Source organism: Eulemur rufifrons, chromosome 6 (assembly GCF_041146395.1).
Source record: "Eulemur rufifrons isolate Redbay chromosome 6, OSU_ERuf_1, whole genome shotgun sequence".
Lineage (NCBI taxonomy): Eukaryota > Metazoa > Chordata > Mammalia > Primates > Lemuridae > Eulemur > Eulemur rufifrons.
The window spans coordinates 55,062,784-55,082,152 of record NC_090988.1 but is presented as its reverse complement, the minus strand read 5'-3'; the positions used below and the strand labels follow the sequence as shown (position 1 = coordinate 55,082,152).

Here is a 19,369-nt window from a genome sequence, read left to right as displayed (position 1 = left end):
ATTAAAGAATTACACCAAAATCAGTCATCTGTAATTTACAGTGTTCATTCTGGTGACAGTGTTGAGAATAGATTGGAGGAAGAAGAAGCTGGAGACAAGTGAGATAATCAGACAGACCTGTCCGAAAACCGAGCTCACCTTCATATTAGCTGTGTGACCTTGGGCAAAACTTGAGGAGTAATTATGAAGTTTAATTTGGGCAATAACTATGGGAATAGGAAAGGGTCCATATTTGAGAAATATCTGGTGATTAATTAGATGACCAGGTGAGGAAACAAGACAGATCAAGTTTAAATAATAGCTGTGGGTGGGCGGGCTGGCTCAAGCCTGTAATCCTAGCACTCCGGGAGGCCAAAGTAGGAGGATTGCTCAAGGTCAGGAGTTCGAGACCATCCTGAGCAAGAGCAAGACCCCAACTCCACAAGAAATAGAAAACTTAGCTGGGCGTGGTGGCATGCCTCTGTAACGATGACACTACTGCACTCTACCCAGGGTGACAGAGCAAAACTCTGTCTCAAAAAAATAAAATGAGAATGACAAATACTGAGTGCTTTGTGGGATTGTGAGGATTAAATGAGATGATGCATGTGGAGCAGGTAGGAAATTGCCCAAGGATACAACAAATAAACATTAATTTCTCCATACCCCCATGATGTTTTCAGGTTTTTCTCCTGATTAATTCTCCCATCTTTCTCAAGGTCAAAATGCTAAAGCTGACTCAGTTCCCCTGTAATAGAGGGGTGGAGATTCGAGGGGAGGAGAAAGGTCCTGAACTAATCTCACCTACCTATGCCCTGGTGGCTTCCAAATGGGTCTTCCCAGACTAGCCCTCACTGAACTCCAGCTCCTGTAGCTCACCAGTGGTCCACAAGGGTCTTCAGCCCAGCCCCAGTCCCAGTCCCTTTGGGCTAATCTTAAATATGAATTCTCCTTGGTCTCTATTGTGGCTCAAGGGACTCAGCCTTCTTGGGGCTCCTCTTGATCCTTTGGTCTTCCCTCTCTCAGCCTGCCTGAGAAGTAGAACAGGCTCCTCTTTGTTACTCCTCTTCATTGCTATCCCCAAATATAAGCCCAATGTCCTATTTTGTGGGCTTTGATGGGCCAGACAGGTGACAACAGAAAGAACTAACAAGGAGTGACAAATTAAACAAAGTTCTAGAGTCATGCCCTCTGATCCATGTTCTTGACTCCTTCGATGAAACTAAGTGGATGAGGGGAGTAGGAACGATGGCTGTGCCCTATCCTCCAAGACAGTCCCTTCTCCCAAGCAGACAGAACAGTAGTTGTCCTGTTTGCCTCCAGGACATCTTTGCATCTTTGAGATTCTCCAAACTGAGTGGTACCCATGTCATCTGGCATAATCCCCTCTGGGAAATTCCTCCATTTTCAGTCCTGGTGTTCTAAGAGTGACTCAACTATAGATACTTCAATGATTTGGTATTCCCTGTCCTCTCCCTTCTTCCTCCTCTAATTCTCATCTTTACCATCTACTTGCTGTGGGATCCTGGACAAGTTACTGAATAATAATTTAACAAAACAATTTAGATATATATGATACTTAGATATGTTTTACATGGGCTTTACACTTACTAACTCAATGAATATAACAATGCTATGGGACATGTAGTATTACCTCCACTTTACAGATAAGAACACTTACAGATAGGAAAATTGAGTTTGTCAGTCTTAATTTCCTCCTGTGTAAGATGGATCTAAATTATGTCACATCATAAGATTGCTGTGGATATTAATAATATGAGATAACATATAAGCTCCATGAGGGCAAGAAGTTTGCTTATTTTATTCAGTGCTATATTCCCAGTGCCTAGAACAGTGGCTGGTATGTAAGTATTAATACTTTGCTCAGTAAGTATTTGTTGAATGAATGATTGAATGTACCATGTTTAGCATAACACCTGGCACATAATAGTACCTTCTAAAATCACAGCTATTGGCCAGGCATGGTGGCTCACGACTGTAATCCTAGCACCGTGGGAGGCTGAGGCAGGCAGATCACTTGAGCTCAGGAGTTGAGACCAGTATGAGCAAAAACATGATCCCGTCTCTACTAAAAAAATAAATAAAATAAAATCACAGGTATTATTTATTTATTTGTTTGTTTATTTTGAGACAGTTTCGCTCTGTCACCCTGGCTAGAAGGCAGTGGCACCATTATAGTTCACTGCAACCACAAACTCTTGGGCTTAAGGGATCCTCCTGCCTCAGCCTCCTAAGCAGCTGGCACTACAGGGCGCACACCACGCCTGGCTAATTTTTCTATTTTTAGTAGAGACGGGGTCTTACTCTTGCTCAGGCTGGTCTCGAACTCCTGAGCTCAAGTGATCCTCCTGCCTCGGGCTTCCAGAGTGCTAGGATTACAGGTGTGAGCCACCGTGCCTGGCCTGTCATTCTCATTTTGGAATGAAACTAAGACTGAGAAGTTGGCTCTGTTATATGTTCTTATAGCACTGTACTTTTGTATGATCACCTGTTTAAGGTCTGTCTCCCTTGCTAGTTACATCAGGGCAGGGACTTGTCTATGTTTTTTCCATTTCATCATTGACATGTAACACTATGCCTGGTACCAAAATTTTAAATAAATGTGCATTGAAGGAATGAATGGGAGAGGTCATGTGATTTGTCAAAGGTCATACTGTCAGTGTTACTACCAGAATTTGAATCCTGGTCTGTCTGGCTCTAGAACCTGTCTGTGATCTCTATTCTACACTTCTACCCCACCAAGTGCTTTCATATGTTGTCTTACTTTTTTTTTTTTTTTTTTGGAAACAAGGTCTTCTTGTTCTTTGCTCTGTCGCCCGGGCTAGAGTGCCATGGGCCATGGCGTCATCATAGTTCACTGCAACCTCAAACTCCTGGGCTCAAGTGATCTTCCCAAATAGCTGGGAGTACAGGCACATGCCACCATGCCCAGCTAATTTTTCTATTTTTTTGTAGAGATGGGGTCTCACTTTTGCTCAGGTTGGTCTTGAACTCCTAGCCTCAAGTGATCCTCCCACCTTGGCCTCCCAAAGTGCTAGGATTATAGGCGTGAGCCACCATGGCTGGCCTTGTCTTACTTTTAAATGTCCAGGTTAAGTGTCCTTGTCTCTCAGCTGCTTGTGAGTATACATGCACACCACCTGCCAAGAACTCACCTATTCAGGGAAAGCGAGTGAGAGAGTAAGAAAAAGAAACAGTCCTCTTGTGCCCTCTTCCTGCCCTCTTCAGGTCAGCATCCCTCCTCCTTCAAGAAGGAGGCAGTTCTACCTGCCCACCTCTGTCTCCCTTTCCTCTGGTCTTATCGGCCCTTTGTATATCTATGCCACAAAAGTGGCTCCAAGTTACCTGGACTCTGGTGGTTCTACACGTCAGTACTTTACTAAAGCAATTTAACTCCACTGATGTTTACTGAAGGCAAACATATGCTTAGGCCTGCCTGCATCAGGCCTAGTGTGTGGACACACAGATGAATCAGACACAACCTCAAGGGAATTATAGTCAGTGGAGGAGACAGACATTAGACACAGACACAATTTACTGGAGCACAAAGCACGATGACCTAAATGGTATTAAAGAACTATGAGCAATATGCTATATACATAAACTTTAATTGCTTAATTGTTATTCTTAAGAGTATATCATAGAAGGTCAGAGCTCAAAGGTATCATCTAGTTCATCCCCTTGTTTTCCAGTGGAAGAGTCTGAGACCCAGAGAAGGGTGGGGCCTAGCCTAAAATCTTAATAATGTGTCTGGCTGAGCCAATACTAAACTTCTAGGTCTTTTGAACCCCAGCTCTGGGCTCTTTCCTCCTCTGGTAGCTTCATATGCAAAGTCCCATATCCCACTAAATCTCAAGATCTTCAAAGCCAAGTCATATTCTCCCTCCTAAACCAGGGCTAGGCAAGCGCAAGACATTCAGAGGCTCAGGAAATGCATGATCTCAGGCTGCCAATCCACTTTGTTTTTTATTTTTTTTCAGAGACAAGTCTCGCTCTGTCACCCAGGCTGGAGTACAGTGGCCCAGTCATAGCTCACTGCGGCCTTGAACTCCTGGGCTCAAGTGATCTTCGTGCCTCACCTTTGGGGTAGCTGGGACTACAGGTGCATGCCACCATGCCCAACTCCAGGCTGCCAATCCAGTCTTTTGATCTGCTACACTTAATGTGCACCCTACTTTTACTACTATATGCCTAAATAGATTTTCAAATATTTTTTGCAGAAAACTTTTTATTTAATGAGCTTTTTATCCAGAACACCAATATATAAATCAGATGAATGCAAATCTTCCCTAGTTGAAGGGAAGGGAGTCTAGAGACATATATGTTCCTGCTCTCAAGTCCTGGGAACTCTAGGAACGCAGCTCAAAAATCATTGTTCTGGAGCTGGGTGTGGTAGTACACACCTATAGTCCCAGCTACTTGGGAGGCCAACCTAGGCAACATAGCCAGGTCCTGTCTCAAAGAAAAAAAAAAAAAAAAGAAAACTGTTCTGGGACATAATTTTCAATGGCTTCATAGAAGCTGTTTTAGTGTGTAATCTTTCTCTGAACACTTTAATTTATAGTACTCAAAATCCTTTCTTCATTCACTAAACACCAAGCACCAGTCACGTGCTGCCAATGGGGTATGGAGAAAAATGAGATTTTTCCTCTTTTCCGTCTTGCTCTACCCTTCTCTATAGAAGGGAGTTTGTCTCAAGAGGTATTGGGACCAAAAAGGAAGAAAGAGACTAAAACTCTACCTGGGAGGTCATGGGAGGCTTCTGGTGAAGGATCTTGAAGAATGAATTCATGCACTCAGAATCATTCACCAGCATGAATCTGATACAGTCTCCAGCTTCACCAGTGATACAGTAGCCACTAGCCCACATTGCTATTGACTACTTGCAATGTGTCTAGCCAAATTGAGACATACTGTAAGTGTAAAATACACACCAGATTTGAAAGACTTAGTACCAAAAAAGAATGTAAAATATCCAGTTAATTTTTATAACCAATGATTTTTGTATTGATGACATGTTGAATGATAATATTCGGGCTATGTTAGGCTAAGTAAAATATATTACTAAAATTTTGTCTCTTTTTACTTTTTAAAAAATGTCATTACTAGACAATTTAAAATTACATGTGTGATTCATGTTAAATTTGTATTGAACAGGGCTGGGAGAAACTACGGAGTCCATGGCAGAAGTGGGGTTGTGTTGCTGTTGTTGTTGTCAAAGGAGGAAGAGGAGGGATGATGGCAATCAGACAGAGTAGTCCTTCCTTTAGGGCCAGATTGTGAAAGACGGTCCATTCCCCCTGGCAGTCAATATAGGAAAGAAGTCACGCAGAGGGAATAGAATGTGCAAAGACCCAAAGATGGGGGCAGGCATGCTGTGTCTAAGAAACCCATTCTTATAGTATATATATATACATATATATATATATATATTTTAAGGACTTGTTGAATGTTTATTTTGAGACACCCATTGACAGCAGGCCTTTTACATTCATTCTCTTATCTTCACAACTACCCTATGAAAGAGAAATTATTCTATTTTACCAAAGACAGATTTTAGGCTCATGAGGAAAGGGTAAGCTATTTATTCCCGGAATCGGTCTTCCTCTTTATTTCGAAAGCCTCTGGAAGACAAGGCCCCTGTTTTAAACGCTATTTTTCTCCACTGCACCTAGCACGGAGCTCTGCACGTGGTAGGCGCTCTGAAAGTTTGTGCTGAAGGAAGGATGTGGATTCTTAAGTCAAAGCTCCGCGCGCAAGGCCTGGGAGCAGAAGCACCAGAGGGCGCCCACGAGTCCACCCACCCGCCGGTCCCCAGGGCCCAAGCCGGACCTCAGGCCTGGGTGCGGCCCTTCAGCCCCAGCAGCTGCGCGCCGGGGCAAGAAGACAGGACAAGGGGAGCCCCATGTCCTGCGTCCACCACGCCCCCTCCCCAAAGCCCTGCCGCGCAGAGGCCCTGGGTGCAGAACGACAGCACGACATCCTGTTTTTGGGGCCCGTGGCCCCGCCTTTGCTGATCTTGTCTTTCCCCGGGGTGCTGACGCCAGCTCCCCTTCCCCCAGTCTCCCCACCCTCCCCAGGGGTCTGGGGCCTTCCCACTGCTGAATCACCACCACCGCGCACTCCCCCGGGGCTCGGGGCAGGGGTGGGGACTGCCCCAGCCTTGGCCACCGCTCGAGCCCTGGGGTTGGCTGAAGGCACCAGGCCTAGGGGCGCCTTTCTCAGCATCTTCCCGCGGAGGTTGGTGGGGGCGAGATACGCGGGAAGAGGACAAATGCCTAGCGCCTAGGGTAGGGCCTCTGCTGGGGTTGGGTGGGGTGGCAAGGAGGAGGCCGGAGACCTAACTTTGGGAGGCCTGACTTAAGAGCCTAGGGGCCAGAGGGCTTGGGGTGGGGGAAGAGGGGGGCCTTTGACTGGCCCGGGGACGAGGCTGGGGGGGTGGCCCATGGACTTCCTGGTCGGGCCCCGCCCCGGCCGGCCCCACTCCCGCGCCCCGCCTCGGCCGGCCCGCCCCCCAGCCCCCCCACTTCCTCCGGCCTCCGGCTCTCACTTCCTTCTCGAGCCCGGAGCCGCTGCCGCCGCCCCCAGCTCCCCCGCTTCGGGGAGGGCGCCAGGTGAGGCCCGGCCGGGGCTGGCGGGCAGGGGTCCGGGGAGGGGAGCCGGGCGGCCCGGGACTGGGCGCAGGCCGAGGAAGTTCGCTTGCCGAGGCCGCGGGCGGGAGGTCCTCGACTCAGTCCAAGTTGGGCGGGTGCGGCCGGGCGGGGCGGGGACGGGGCCACTGCGCGCCGGCGGAGGCTCGCTGAGAGTGGGTTCCCAGCGGCTGTACCGGCTCTCCCGAGCTGCAAGGGACCCCTGAGACCGGAGGGTCCCCGGCTCCGAGAGAACAGCCTCTGAAGTGGAAAAGCTCAGAGCTGGGTGCTGAGACTCAGAGGTGGGGTGTCCTCAGAAGTTGTGGGGTGCGTTCAAAAGTGTGTGAGGGGAGAGGGGCCTCTGGGCTGGAGAAGGCACTCCGTCTGCTCTGGGCAGTTGTGACATTTGTGAGGCTGAGAGGGGGGCGGTGTCTGGAGCCCTTGAAGCCCGAGACTGCAAGGAAAAGGGTTCTCTCCTTGCAAGATCTCTGCCAGTCCAGACCTCCACTCTCAGGCTGCAGCCCAAGAGTCCCCTGCACTCAGGAGGACCGAGGCGGGGCCGGAGGGGAGCCCTACCCCAGTCTTTCTCTCTGTATGTCTGTTTTTCTGAGGCCCAATCTCACCATCCCTGGAGCTAAGCAACAGGTACTTAGTAAGCAAACATCTGCTGGTATTAGTGACCAGAGCCTGGCCTTGGTTTGGGGGGAGTAAACTGAGGAAGGAAAAGGCCTGGTCTTGCCCTGTGATTGGCAGTGGGAGGACTCTCATTCGGAGGTACTGATGGTCCCAAACAAGTTTTTTGTGGCTTTTGGGAGGCAGCAGGGATTCTGGCCTTTGAGGGAAGATCGGTAACCATTTCCTAATCTTCCTCTTTATTCTTAGTCCCTGAATTCTACACATTCTCCTGTTGTCTTCCTCCACCCCTTCTTTAGTCTCTACCCACAAACCTGCCATCACTCTCTCCTCTCATCCCCTCCGGTCTCTTTTCCCCCAAACACACAGTCATACCTAGCTCCTGCCCTTTTCTCACCTGTGGGCTCCTGTGTTCATCTTGGTACCCTGTAGCCTCTCCCCTCCCTTTCCAGCTTCTGGCTGCTGTACTCATACTCACCCTCTTGCTTCCTCCATCACTCCTCTCTGATCCCTTCCCTCTCACCCACTTATCTCCAGCTTTGGGGTCAGGATCTGCTGTAGAAGACTTGATGAGTTGGAGAGTCTTTTCAAGCATCCCTAGCTTGAAGAGGCAGGCTGCAGCCTCTCAGTTATAGAGAAGATTAAGGGCTGGAAAACCTCTGTGTGTGTGTATGCATGTACAAATGTCTGTGTGTCTACATCTTTATCTCTTGGAGACAAAATAACTGCCCTCAGCCTTGAGAGGGCCCAGAGCAGGGGAAGCCAGCAGAATGACGGGAACCTGCAGTGGGTGAGGTTGTGGTTAGGTAGGAGGAAGCAGTCTGTAGCAGTCAGGGTAGCGTGACACAGGAATAAGACTAGTGAGAGAGGCCGTGGGAAATCAAAATCACCCCAACCCTTGGGTGCTTGATCAAGAGGCCAGGCCTGAAAGCTGGGGGACAGCCTGAAGGTCCTTACTCGAACACCTACTGGTTCCAACATCGCCTGGCAGAGAGAATGGGACCAGCTGGGTATGATGGAAGGAAAGGGAGGGGGGCAAAGGCAGGATTGTAGAGGGAAGACTGCAACTGGTCTAACTTTAGACTTAATTTTGAATCAGGAAAAGAAGAGTGTGAGGCAAAGGTGTCTGCCTCCTCTTCCGTGCTGTCTTCCAGGGCCTAAACACATATCCTGGTCTGCCTCACAGCCTTAGTGACCAAAAAGCTCTCTGGAGTTCTGCTGAACCCTTCAGGCATCCTTAGTATTCCCCTCTCATGTGGGACTCTACTCCCTCTCTCAGGAATTTCTCCCAGGTGTAACCTCAGTCCATCCTGGCTCTGTAAGATCTTGTTATTTCCATTCTTGAGCTCCTTCCTCAAGCCTTTGGGATGCATGCTGAGGGATCTTCTCTCTGCCTCCAGTGTTGTGTATTCATTTCTCTCTACTAGAAAAAAAAAAGCGGAGGGGAGCAAGTGCTACATTTTGGGGATTTCCCAAGCACAGCTAAATTTAAGGGCTATTCCTATTCAGCCCTCTGCCTGTCTCGCACTTGTCCCTTTCCCATAAATTGTTCCTTCTTCCAGTCGTGCCCTTACACTTAACTGTCTCTCCTACTCTCATTTCTGGGAGGTACAGAAGTTTGGCTCCAGGAGGAAACCCCAGGGACCTGCATAAAATCCCAGCTCAGGGAAGGATGTGCATACAAGGCACTTACCCAGCATCACAACTCAATAAAACCCCAGGAGTCCTGATTCCCAACCTGGCAAACCAGTATTTATTTTAGTATTCTGCATAACTCAGCAACCCACAGGGCTCTGAAGGTAAAGACAGGATAGATGAGACAAGGGTTCTCCCAGGTAAGAACTGCCTCCCTTGGAAGTTTGAGCTAACTACAAGAAAGTCATTGCTGGGAAAATATGACCTGAGTGGGAGGAATATAAATGGGAAAATATCATCGTGTGTGTGGGTGGCTACAACCTAGGAGGCTGCTGTTGAGGTCTTGGCTAAAGAAGTATGGTCAAGGTTGTGACATGAAGAGAAGTAGCTAATGTGAGATTGTCACAGATCCTGGTTGGGAATCTGGAATATGGAGAGCTGTTTCTGGCAAGATGGAGAGCAGATGAGGTATCTGGTGTGAGCTTTTAGGGGGTCACGAACAGGAAGATATGAGAGGTTGTGGCTATGGTGAGACAGCTGGAAAGATACTAGGTTGAGGATAGCTGGGAAACTGAGAAGAAGAATGGGGCCCAGGCTCAGACTGAAGACCCCTCCCTCCATATACAGTGTAGACCCATGAGTGGTAAGGTTTGTAGAGGTCCGTGAGAAGAGCTAAGGGGGAAAACCAAAGACAAAGCCTGGGCCACCTCCCCAGATTAGACTGGTTTTCCTGTCCAGCGTCCAGCTTCCTCTTTTGTCCTCATCTCATGGGGGAGGGCATCTCTCCAGGAGCTAGGGGCCAAAGGAGGAGCTTCTCAGCTGGGGCAGGGCAAAGGTGGCTGGCTGTTGTAAAGTCAGTGCTAAACCATAAATGCCCCAGGATGGGCTAGGCATGAGAGCCTGGGAACTTAGAAGCAAAAAGGGCTCAGACCTGGGTCAACTTGACCACTTTGGCCCATTTCCTGAAGGGATAAACCATGGTAGGATCATCCTGAATGAAGTCAGAGAGATTAGCAGGCCCATTCCCAGGCCAGAGTAACAATCCCCACCTTCTCTCCTTTGTGAAACTAACATCAAGCCGGAAGTTAGGAGACCCAGGGCCTTGTCCTGGATTTGCCACCAACTCTCTGTATAACCGTGGTCAATTTAGCTCTCTTGGCTCCGTTTCAGCATTAAGGAGTTGCATATCAATACCTCCATGGGCACATTCACTTGAGCATGATAGCTCTGACTCTCCCTTCCCTCCCCCCCAAGAAACTCCTCATGGTAGTGCCCCCAACTCTGGGCCCTCTTGTCTCACCAGCCTTGATGTGACAGGCCTGAGTAGTCTCTGCGTATGTATCCAGAGGCAGAACTGTGGCCCTTTCCTGGGAACCAAGGATTTTTACAGGTTGAGAGATAAGAGGGCAGAGGGGATTTTGCCAGGGGACAGCAAGATGGGGGAGTACCCTGTCTCTTCTGCTCCAGCTCTGCCCCACTGACAGTGGAAAATAGATGCCGGAGTTTCCTCCCTGATGTTATTTTCCCTTGTGGAAACCCCCTCAGGCTTTGGGTGGGGCTGAAGGGACTGGGCAGCCCTGGGTCTCTCTGTGGGTATTTTCAGGTGGGGGAGGCAGGATTGGTAGGGTAGCATTTCTGTACAGCCTCGTGTGAAATTAGCAAAGGCAAAGGAAGTGCCATTTCACAGGCCTTTCATGGGGCCCGGGGACTGTTGAGCTGCTGCTAGGCGGGGAAGAGGAAGCCAGTGTGTGAGCCTTCCTCTGTGCTGCTTGGTGGGGGAGGGGCAGCTTCCTTGGCTCCCCCAGCCAGAGCTGTCCCGGCCCTGGGACTCACCCTTTGTGGAACACCCTAGGTGTTGGGACAGTGAGAGAAGCTAGGAAGGAATTGGGACTTGGTGAAAGGATCCCAACCCCACCCTCCCCCCCCCAGCCTTCCAAGCTACAACGGTCTTGTTTCCTCCTCCTCTCCAGCCCCTAGTGGGTGGCGTCAGCTCTCTCCTTCTCTTACCCTACCTGCTGCAGTGCAGGATCCTTTGCAGACGCTGAAGAATGGAGAATGGCAAGAGGTGGAGAGTCATTCAGCATGGATTTTTTTTTTAAGGCTGGAAACTAGGCTCTCTTGGGTTCTACCCTGCTGATGGGGAGAAGGGGAAGAAAGAGAAACTCAGCCCTTGGCCTGGTCCCAGCCCCACACTGACCTCATGTCTCCCCCAGCTTCCTCCTCCCAGCCCAGCTGCAGCCAGCTGCAGCCCCTTTGAGCTTCTTCATACCACCTCTCCTCTGTTTCTCCCTTCAAAACAAATAAGCAAAGTTGCAGAGCTTCTGAAGCCTTTCCAACAGTGCCCCTGCCCCAGCCTCATCTTTGACCAAGAGTCTTCAGATATTCCCAATCCTTAGCCCACCAGGACCGCTTTACCTGCCTATCTTCTTCATCACTTCAGAGCTAGCTCTGCCTGCCCTGCCCCTCACCCTTCCAATTGAGGACAAGGCACTGTGTGGCTTGTGTGTTTGTTACCCCAATTTTGTGCTCCTCAGGATGAGGAAGAAATTGATTATCTTTGTCTTGCATCTCCTGGTCATAGAGGTTCTTCCTTGTTCCCAGCATCAAAGTCTATGGATTGATGGGGGAGGAGGTGTGTGTCAGTCTGCAGCTTTTGCTCAGCCCTGGAAAGCTCAGCTGAGCTTCTGGAAATAAACAGAAGGACAGACTTCCCTCCCTGTGAGGCATCCAGTTAGTTCGGCCTAATGAACAGCACAGACAGACAGTGCTGGGGAAGGTAAGGCAGGAGGGGAGTTGCTGTGGTGTCCTGGAGAAGCTGGGGAACAGAACTGGGCCTTGAAAGACAGAAAGGATCTGAACTGGGTGAGCCACATTGCAAGAAGAGGAACTACCATGTGCAAAGACATGAAGGACAGATTGAGTTCATTCAGTTATTTACTGACAGTCACAGTGTCCTATGCTCAGCCTAGGGAGAAGTCAGCCAGGACCTTGCCCTCTAGACACTCCCAGTGTAATGACAGGAGATAAGATTCAGGTCAGCCTCCACAGGTGGTGAGAATGTTCCTATGAGAGAGACAGGGACCAAACTTTGGATGGGATAAGTCACTTGTGACTTGGATGATTTATAAAAACTTTCCTGGAGGAGGTGGCACTGGTGATTGGCTTTTTGAGTATCGCTACTTGATGTGTTTTAGGGAAGAGAATGTGGAGGCCACTTTATAGAGGATCAGGGTGGTATGGCCAGAGCTAAGGATTGGAATACTCAGAGATGGACTGCAGTTAGAGTGAGGTTCAGGGAGGGCTGCAGAAAGGGAGCCCCATGTTAGGGAGGCAGGCTAGAAGGCTGTAGTAAGTTCTCATTGTTTCCACACTCACCCATTGCTTAGAGTCCATTTCTCCCCTCCCCCACTCCCAGTTGGGACACTTCCCCTCCTGTAACGGCCACAGAGATCAGGCAATCAGGCTGCTTCCTTCCCTCCCCACTCCTGGGCCTGCCTGGGCCACATCCCAAGGCCAGAAAACGCTGGGTGTAAGCCTGGGCTCTAGGGACACACTCAGACAGGGTGAGCCCCCATGAGCTGTGCCTCCCATGGACTGTACTCCCTCCTGGAGCCAAGTCAAGCTGGTATTGGGAAGAGAGATTTTTGCCTATCCCAGTCATAGCTTTGGCTCTCATTGCTGTCCAATAAGATTCTGTATTTCAGAATACATACAACATATAGAATTGGCTGTGTATGTGTTGTGGGCAGGGGAGGGGTCTATCCAGAGCTCAGTATGAGGGCAGGTGTACGCAGATCAGAAGGCAGTGGTTGTACACTCCTGTGTGCCCAGTGCTATACTCAAAGCTTTTCTGTCATTGAGTCAAGAGAAGCCCAGGCTCTAGTATTGGAGGGGCACCCACAGCTGGGAAATTTATGTATGCATGACTATTAGAAAAGGAGAATCACACGGAGCCAAAGCAGGGTTAAATTTCCATAGCAGGCCATGCTATGGATATCCAAAGAATTCAGTAGCCTCATGGGACTGTGAGACTTAAACTAGGCCTTGAGGAGTCAGGAAGATTTGAGAAGGGAGAGGGAATGACAGCAGAGGGAAAATCAAGAGTAAAAGTTCAGAAGCAAGAATGATCCTGGCTTATTTGCATAGGACACTGAAGACCCCTCTGGAGCAGGGAGCTGGGAACTCACATGCATTTAATCTTTACCCATTGCTGCTGCAGTTGAAAGATAAGGAAATTGAAGCTGAGAGAGGCAAGTCATCATAAGGCCAGGGTCACACAGCTGATACAGGAAGAACCACGATTTAAAATCAAGTCTACGTGAATCTAAAACCTCTATCAGATTATGGAGTTTTTTGTTTTGTTTTGTTTTGTTTGAGACAGGGTCTCATTCTGTTGCTCAGGTTAGAGTACAGTGGCGTCAGCATAGCTCACTGTAACCTCAAACTCCTGGGCTCAAGTGATCCTCCTGCCTCAGCCTCCCAAGTAGCTGGGACTACAGATGTGCGATAACACACCTGGCTAATTTTTTGCTCAGGCTGCTCTCAAACTCCTAGGCTCAGGTGTTTCTCCTGCCTGAGCCTCCCAGAGTGCCAGGATTACAGGTGTGAGCCACCATGCCTGGCAAGATTAAGAAGAATTTTGAATGCCAAGATGAAGGACCAGGCGTGATCTTAATTAAATTAGGGGGAAAAAGCCAGAATAAGTCATTGCAATTTGGCCAAAAACATACATATCTGCAAACATTTATTTATACACTAATTTTTTTTTTCTTTTTTTGAGATGGGGGTACCACGGTGTTGCTCAGGCTGAAGTGAAGTGGCTATTCACAGGCACAATCATAGCACACTACAGCCTCAAACTCCTGGGCTTAAGTGATCCTTCTGCCTCAGCCTCTTGGGTAGCTGGGACTACAGGTGTACACCACTATGCCTGGCTAACTGATTCTTCTTGAAAAAGCCACCTAGTGAACAAGTCATAGTCAAACCCCAACCCCAAACTCTCCTGATTTGGCCTCCTGTAGCACTGACATCGCTTCTTCCTTTTTGGCACAGGTTAGACCCTACCTTTTAGCATATGCACTCCTGGGAACTTACTCCACACAGTTCAAGACAAAGGATTTCAGATAAAAGAGTTGTCTTGGGAAAAAGGATAAGGGTCTGATCTAGACCTGAATAGGGAGAGTTAGGCTGATGCCACCACACAGACACATGCATACTTAGTGCTTCCTGCTTCTTAGGATGGAGGACCTTGCTCCTGTCACCTCCTGTGTGCACAGCACTTCACTTTACAAAGCATATTCATTCCCATACTCAAGATCCTGAGGCTGGGAGGGCTAGTGTTATTACTTTTGTTATACACATGAAGAAACTGAGCCTCCAGGAAGGGAAGTGACTTACCTGATCGAGGTCACACAGTTAGCTGGTAAGGGGTAACTTGGAGGCTATGTGATAGACTGAGGAAAGCACAGGACTTTGGGTCCCAAAACTGGGTTTGCGTCCTGGCTCGTATACTAACTAGCTGTATGATGTTGGGTTACTTTAACTGCTGAGTTTGTTTTCTCATCTATAAAATAGGAATAGTACTAATAGGTTGTTATAAGGATCAAGTGATATAATACCATGCAATCTATCAAGGTTGTACCAGATGAGGGCCTTTTATCAAGGGTCAAGGAAGGTTAGCAAACCGATGAACTCAGGACGTCAGATTCAGGTATACAGTGCTCTTGGCCCTATACTACACTGCCTCTGCCCTGCTTGTTTCTGGACACTACCTTACTCAAAATCCTTTTCCGGTGTCAGTCCCTGTTCCCTTGCCAGCCCGGAAGCTACCCTCTCCCTCCCCTCTCCTTTGAGGGCCGATTTACTGATTGCTGGTTGATAACCACCTCCCTAGAGAGCTGTACTTCCAGTCTCTTGGGCCTTGTGACTGCGGCCAGAGTTCCCTCTTTGCCTTCCTGCCTGGGCCAGCCCAGTGCTGGGCTTGTGGGGGAGAGTTCTCAGTCATACTGCCACACCCACTCCCCTGCTCTGGGTGGAACTGAAGATTACAGGCCTAGGAGTTCTGCTTCGAAATGCCAGTGCTTCCCAGATAATCCAGTGGACACAAGTAATGGCACCTGCCCCCAAGGCTCTTTAAGTCTTATTTCATCCATCTAGTGCCCTTTCTTGTCACAGGTTTTTTTTTTTCTCCATTTCCTGGATAGGAAAACTGAGGCCCAAAGAGGATAAATGCCTCATGCTTGGTTGCAGTGAGTCAGCAGAGATGGGGCTAGAACCCTCTCGACTCCCAGTCTGAGGGTTCCAGTTGACTCTCCACTGGCCTAGAGGGCCCTTATTTCCTTCCCTGACCCACTCTCAAGACGGTCTCTCTCTGAATGTCCTGAGGTTGAACACACACACTTATTCATGTAAATAAGATGGAAATATTTTTAATGTGAACCAGACTGTCAACCTCTTAGGGTGAAATCATTTCCCTCCCAGTGATCCCAGGGGAAGTTGTGGCCTGGGAGGGAGATGGGACCAAGCCCTGGGTCCTTCACAGCTCCCACACCACCAAAGTTCCCTTTCTGCTTCCCAGTGGGGGGATTCTTCCCCACCCCCATCTTTGACCTTTTTTTTAATTTTTGAGATGAAGTCTCGCTCTGTCTCCCCGGCTAGAGTGCAGTAGCATCATCATAGCTCACTGCAACCTCCAACTCCTGGGCTCAAGTGATCCTCCTGCCTCAGCCTCCTGAGTAGCTGGGACTACAGAAGCACGCCACCACACCTAATTTTTCTATTTTTTGTAGAGATGGGGGTCTCACTCTTGCTTAAGCTGGTCTCAAACTCCTGGCCTCAAACAATCCCACTTTGGCCTCCCAGAGTGCTAGGGTTACAGGTGTGCCAATCTTTGATTTCTGAGGCTCTTGAACCAATTATGAGCCAGAACCAATGAGGTCAGGCTGGGCGGAAGGGGTTCCCAGACCAGGGTGCAGCCTTGCAGTATGGAAAGTGAAATGGAAAAAGTGGGCCAGTGGTGACAGTACTTGGGTGGAGGCAGGGATACTGAGGGATTTAATTGTGTCTAAAAGAGGGCTGCCCTCTCCCAGGGAGCAGGACATGGTTGTGGGAGAGAGTCAGAGAAAGGAAGTCACATCCTGGCCAGCAAGAGTCCTCTATGGCCAAGAGGAAGTAGCCCATGAGAGGAGGACCCTTGCCACAGCAGTATAAATAATCACAGGGTTTCCGGAAGCTCTATCCTATTCTGGAACTCAGAAAAGCAGTTCCTTACCCCAAGGCCCTTGACCTGCAGAGGAGACCACAGTGGTGGCTGGAGCTGGGACTCTTTCTCTCATATTCACCCAACTAATAAATACAGTAGCCCATTCATTGGGCACCTCCTATGTGCCATGCCTCATGCCAAACACCTTCTACACATTAACTCATTTCCTACTCTGAGCAATTCTAATGCAATAGATAAGATTATCCCCATTTTACAGATGAGAAAATTGAGGCTCAGGGAACTCATACATTGTCAAGATCGTACATAGTTGGTAGAGCTAAGATTAGAACCCTGACAGTCTGACTCCAGCATCTGTGTTCTTAGTGATGGTGTTTTAATGGCACTGTGTTCTCTACCCAGGAGCCTGGAAGCCCCTGAAATTTTTCAGAGGCACATGCCATGGTCTCAGGAAAGGGACAGAAGATTGAGGGAAAAATCAACTTTTTGTCTTGCTCTTCTGTTCATCCCTTCTGTCTGGGCTTAAAAAATCTGCCCCGCCCCACCAAGGGCCTTGAGAGAAGATGCCAACGTCTGGGAGCCTCAGCCTCTACCTCATTCATCATAACATACTCAGATTCTAGTCCAAATCCTGGCCCCAGCTCAATCTCCAGTATTCTCCTGCACTGAGTTGCCAATCTGAGTGTATGTGGCCAGATAGGGCTTTCCATGCTTACAAGAATGATGGGGTGAGCTCTTCACTTTTTCCCTATCTCCAGAGCACCCTGTATTGGGATAGGGCAGCTGTCTAAAGAATTGTACTCCTTACTCAGTGAGTTTCTTACTGTGCCTTTTTGCACTCATTAGCCAAGATGTCAGGTTTGGAGAAGTTGAAACATCAGTGTACTGGACAGGGTGGGCCCTTAGTTAGGAGAGGCTCTACCCATAGCTGTATCCCAGAGTAACCTGGGAAAGCTGCCCTATGCCAGAACCCCCCCTTCAGTCTCCTGGTAGGAGGGGGCCATATTTAGTAGAGGATATGGGAGATCACTAAACTTGTGTACCTTCCTTCTGTGTCTATGTTGCCTGGAGAAAAATAAAAATAGCTAATACTTACTAACCTAGGTACTGTTTTAAATGCTTTACATGTATTATATAATCCTCACAATAACCAAATGAGGTAGGTATTATTTTATCTCCCCAATTTTACAGACAAGAACACTGAAGCATAGAGAGGTTAAGTAATTTGTCCAGGGTCACACAGCTAGACAATAGCAAAACCAAGAGCTGACCTTAGTTATTCTGGCACCAGAGCTTATGTACTTGCCACCATGTTATACTGCATCTTTACAGCATCTTTGCTTGGTCTCAGGGCCTCTCATTGTGTATCTGTCTCTTTGAAGTCTGTCTTGATGGGATTTTTGGGATGGTGTCAGCTTAAGGGAACAGAAGCCAATTTCCCTTTGTGTGCCTCCATTCTTTCTTACCAATGGGTAGTGTAGTGGCCTCCCTAACCAAGAGTGTCCCTTCCATCTGTCCACAGGTCACTGCATCCAGAGGGGCCCAGAAGAAGGAGGAGGCACTGCCTCCACTACAGCAGCTGCACCCACGATGCAGAGCATCAAGTGTGTGGTGGTGGGCGATGGGGCTGTGGGCAAGACGTGCCTGCTCATCTGCTACACAACCAATGCCTTCCCCAAGGAGTACATCCCCACGGTGTTCGACAATTACAGTGCACAGAGTGCAGTTGATGGGCGCACAGTGAACCTGAACCTGTGGGACACTGCGGGCCAGGAGGAGTATGACCGCCTTCGCACACTCTCATACCCTCAGACCAACGTCTTTGTCATCTGTTTCTCCATTGCCAGTCCGCCCTCCTACGAGAATGTGCGGCATAAGTGGCATCCAGAGGTGTGCCACCACTGCCCTGATGTGCCCATCCTCCTGGTGGGCACCAAGAAGGACCTGAGAGCCCAGCCTGACACCCTACGGCGCCTCAAGGAGCAGGGCCAGGCGCCCATCACACCGCAGCAGGGCCAGGCACTGGCCAAGCAGATCCACGCTGTGCGCTACCTCGAGTGCTCAGCCCTGCAGCAGGACGGCGTCAAGGAAGTGTTCGCTGAGGCTGTCCGGGCTGTGCTCAACCCCACGCCGGTCAAGCGTGGGCGGTCCTGCGTCCTCTTGTGACCCTGGCACTCAGCTCGGAGGCTGCCCCTGCCCTCCCCCCTACCAGTTGTGCCTTGGCGCCTTGTCTGCCCTCAGCTGTGCCTTAAGGACTAATTCTGGCACCCCTTTCCAGGGGGCTCCCTGAATGCCTTTTTCTCCTTAGGGAGGCCTGCAGAGAAAGGGGCTTTGGGCCCTACCCTACTCTGCTTGGGAACATCAGGTATTCTCATGAGTACACCCAAGCCAAAGTTGGACCCTTCCCAAGAGTCCAACCCAGTGCCCCGCCCCACCCCATTTTCTGCTACTGACCAGTTCATCCAGCTTTCTGCACAGTTGTTGCTGCCTACTGTGGTGCCTCCTCTCAGGTTAGGGGCTCTCAGCCATCTCTAACCTCTGCCCTCTCTGCTCATGGAATTGTGCTCCCAAGAGGCTCTCTTCCTTCCCCAAGGAAGGAGCTACAGAATCCTGAGAAGACGAATGTGCCCTAACCTGCTCCTATGTGCCCAGGCCGTATGCATCCGCTGACTGACTCAGCCCCCATGCTCCTGGGGGCCTTTCCTACCCCCATCAGCATCAATAAAACCTCCTGTCTCCAGTGGCCCCGGCTCCTCCCTGTGTGCTGGGCATTAGGGGGTGGGCATGGGCTAGGGCTTCCTAGAGACTGGGAGCCTTTTGTTTCTTCTAATAGGGGACAGGAGACAATAGACTTTATTGTGGTCCCCCAACCACCCCCCAATTTCCCTAACAAAGCTCTGGCTCCCTTGGAGGGGCCAGTCTTGCCCTGGGGCCCAGTTGCAGATGCTGTACTGGACTAGGACACAAAGCTTGAGGAAAGACTTCATCTAGGGCTCAGGAAGGGAGTGGTTGAGAATCATCAGTTTGAAGGCAGGTACTCTCAGCCATGCATCTGAGAGCTGTACCCTGACACCCCCAAGGGGACAAGTCTTTATTGACAAGAGTAGTGGCTAGAACCCAGACCTCTGCCTCAACTGAAGACTCACAGGTATCCCAGTTTCCAGGCTTGGAGTCCTTATAAGGACAGCTCAGTCACTCATGTTTATCACAATGAAGGCTTTGGTCAGCCTTAGAAGACTCCAGGACTCAGGAG

At 49.5% G+C, this 19,369-nt stretch overlaps 1 protein-coding gene across 1 annotated transcript; it reads left to right on the top strand.

The window, feature by feature from the left end:
• The first annotated feature begins 6,536 nt into the window (after positions 1-6,536).
• RHOG (ras homolog family member G) lies at positions 6,537-18,859 on the top strand. Its single transcript, XM_069469304.1, has 2 exons — positions 6,537-6,614; positions 17,639-18,859. Exon 2 carries the CDS (start codon positions 17,707-17,709, stop codon positions 18,280-18,282), a length of 576 nt encoding a protein of 191 aa, XP_069325405.1. The 5' UTR covers positions 6,537-6,614; positions 17,639-17,706; the 3' UTR covers positions 18,283-18,859.
• Positions 18,860-19,369: the final 510 nt, after the last annotated feature.

What these genes read in the sequence shown, in the direction of transcription:
- RHOG (XM_069469304.1), top strand. Translation starts at nt 17,707, where the DNA reads ATGCAGAGCATCAAGTGTGTGGTGGTGGGCGATGGGGCTGTGGGCAAG.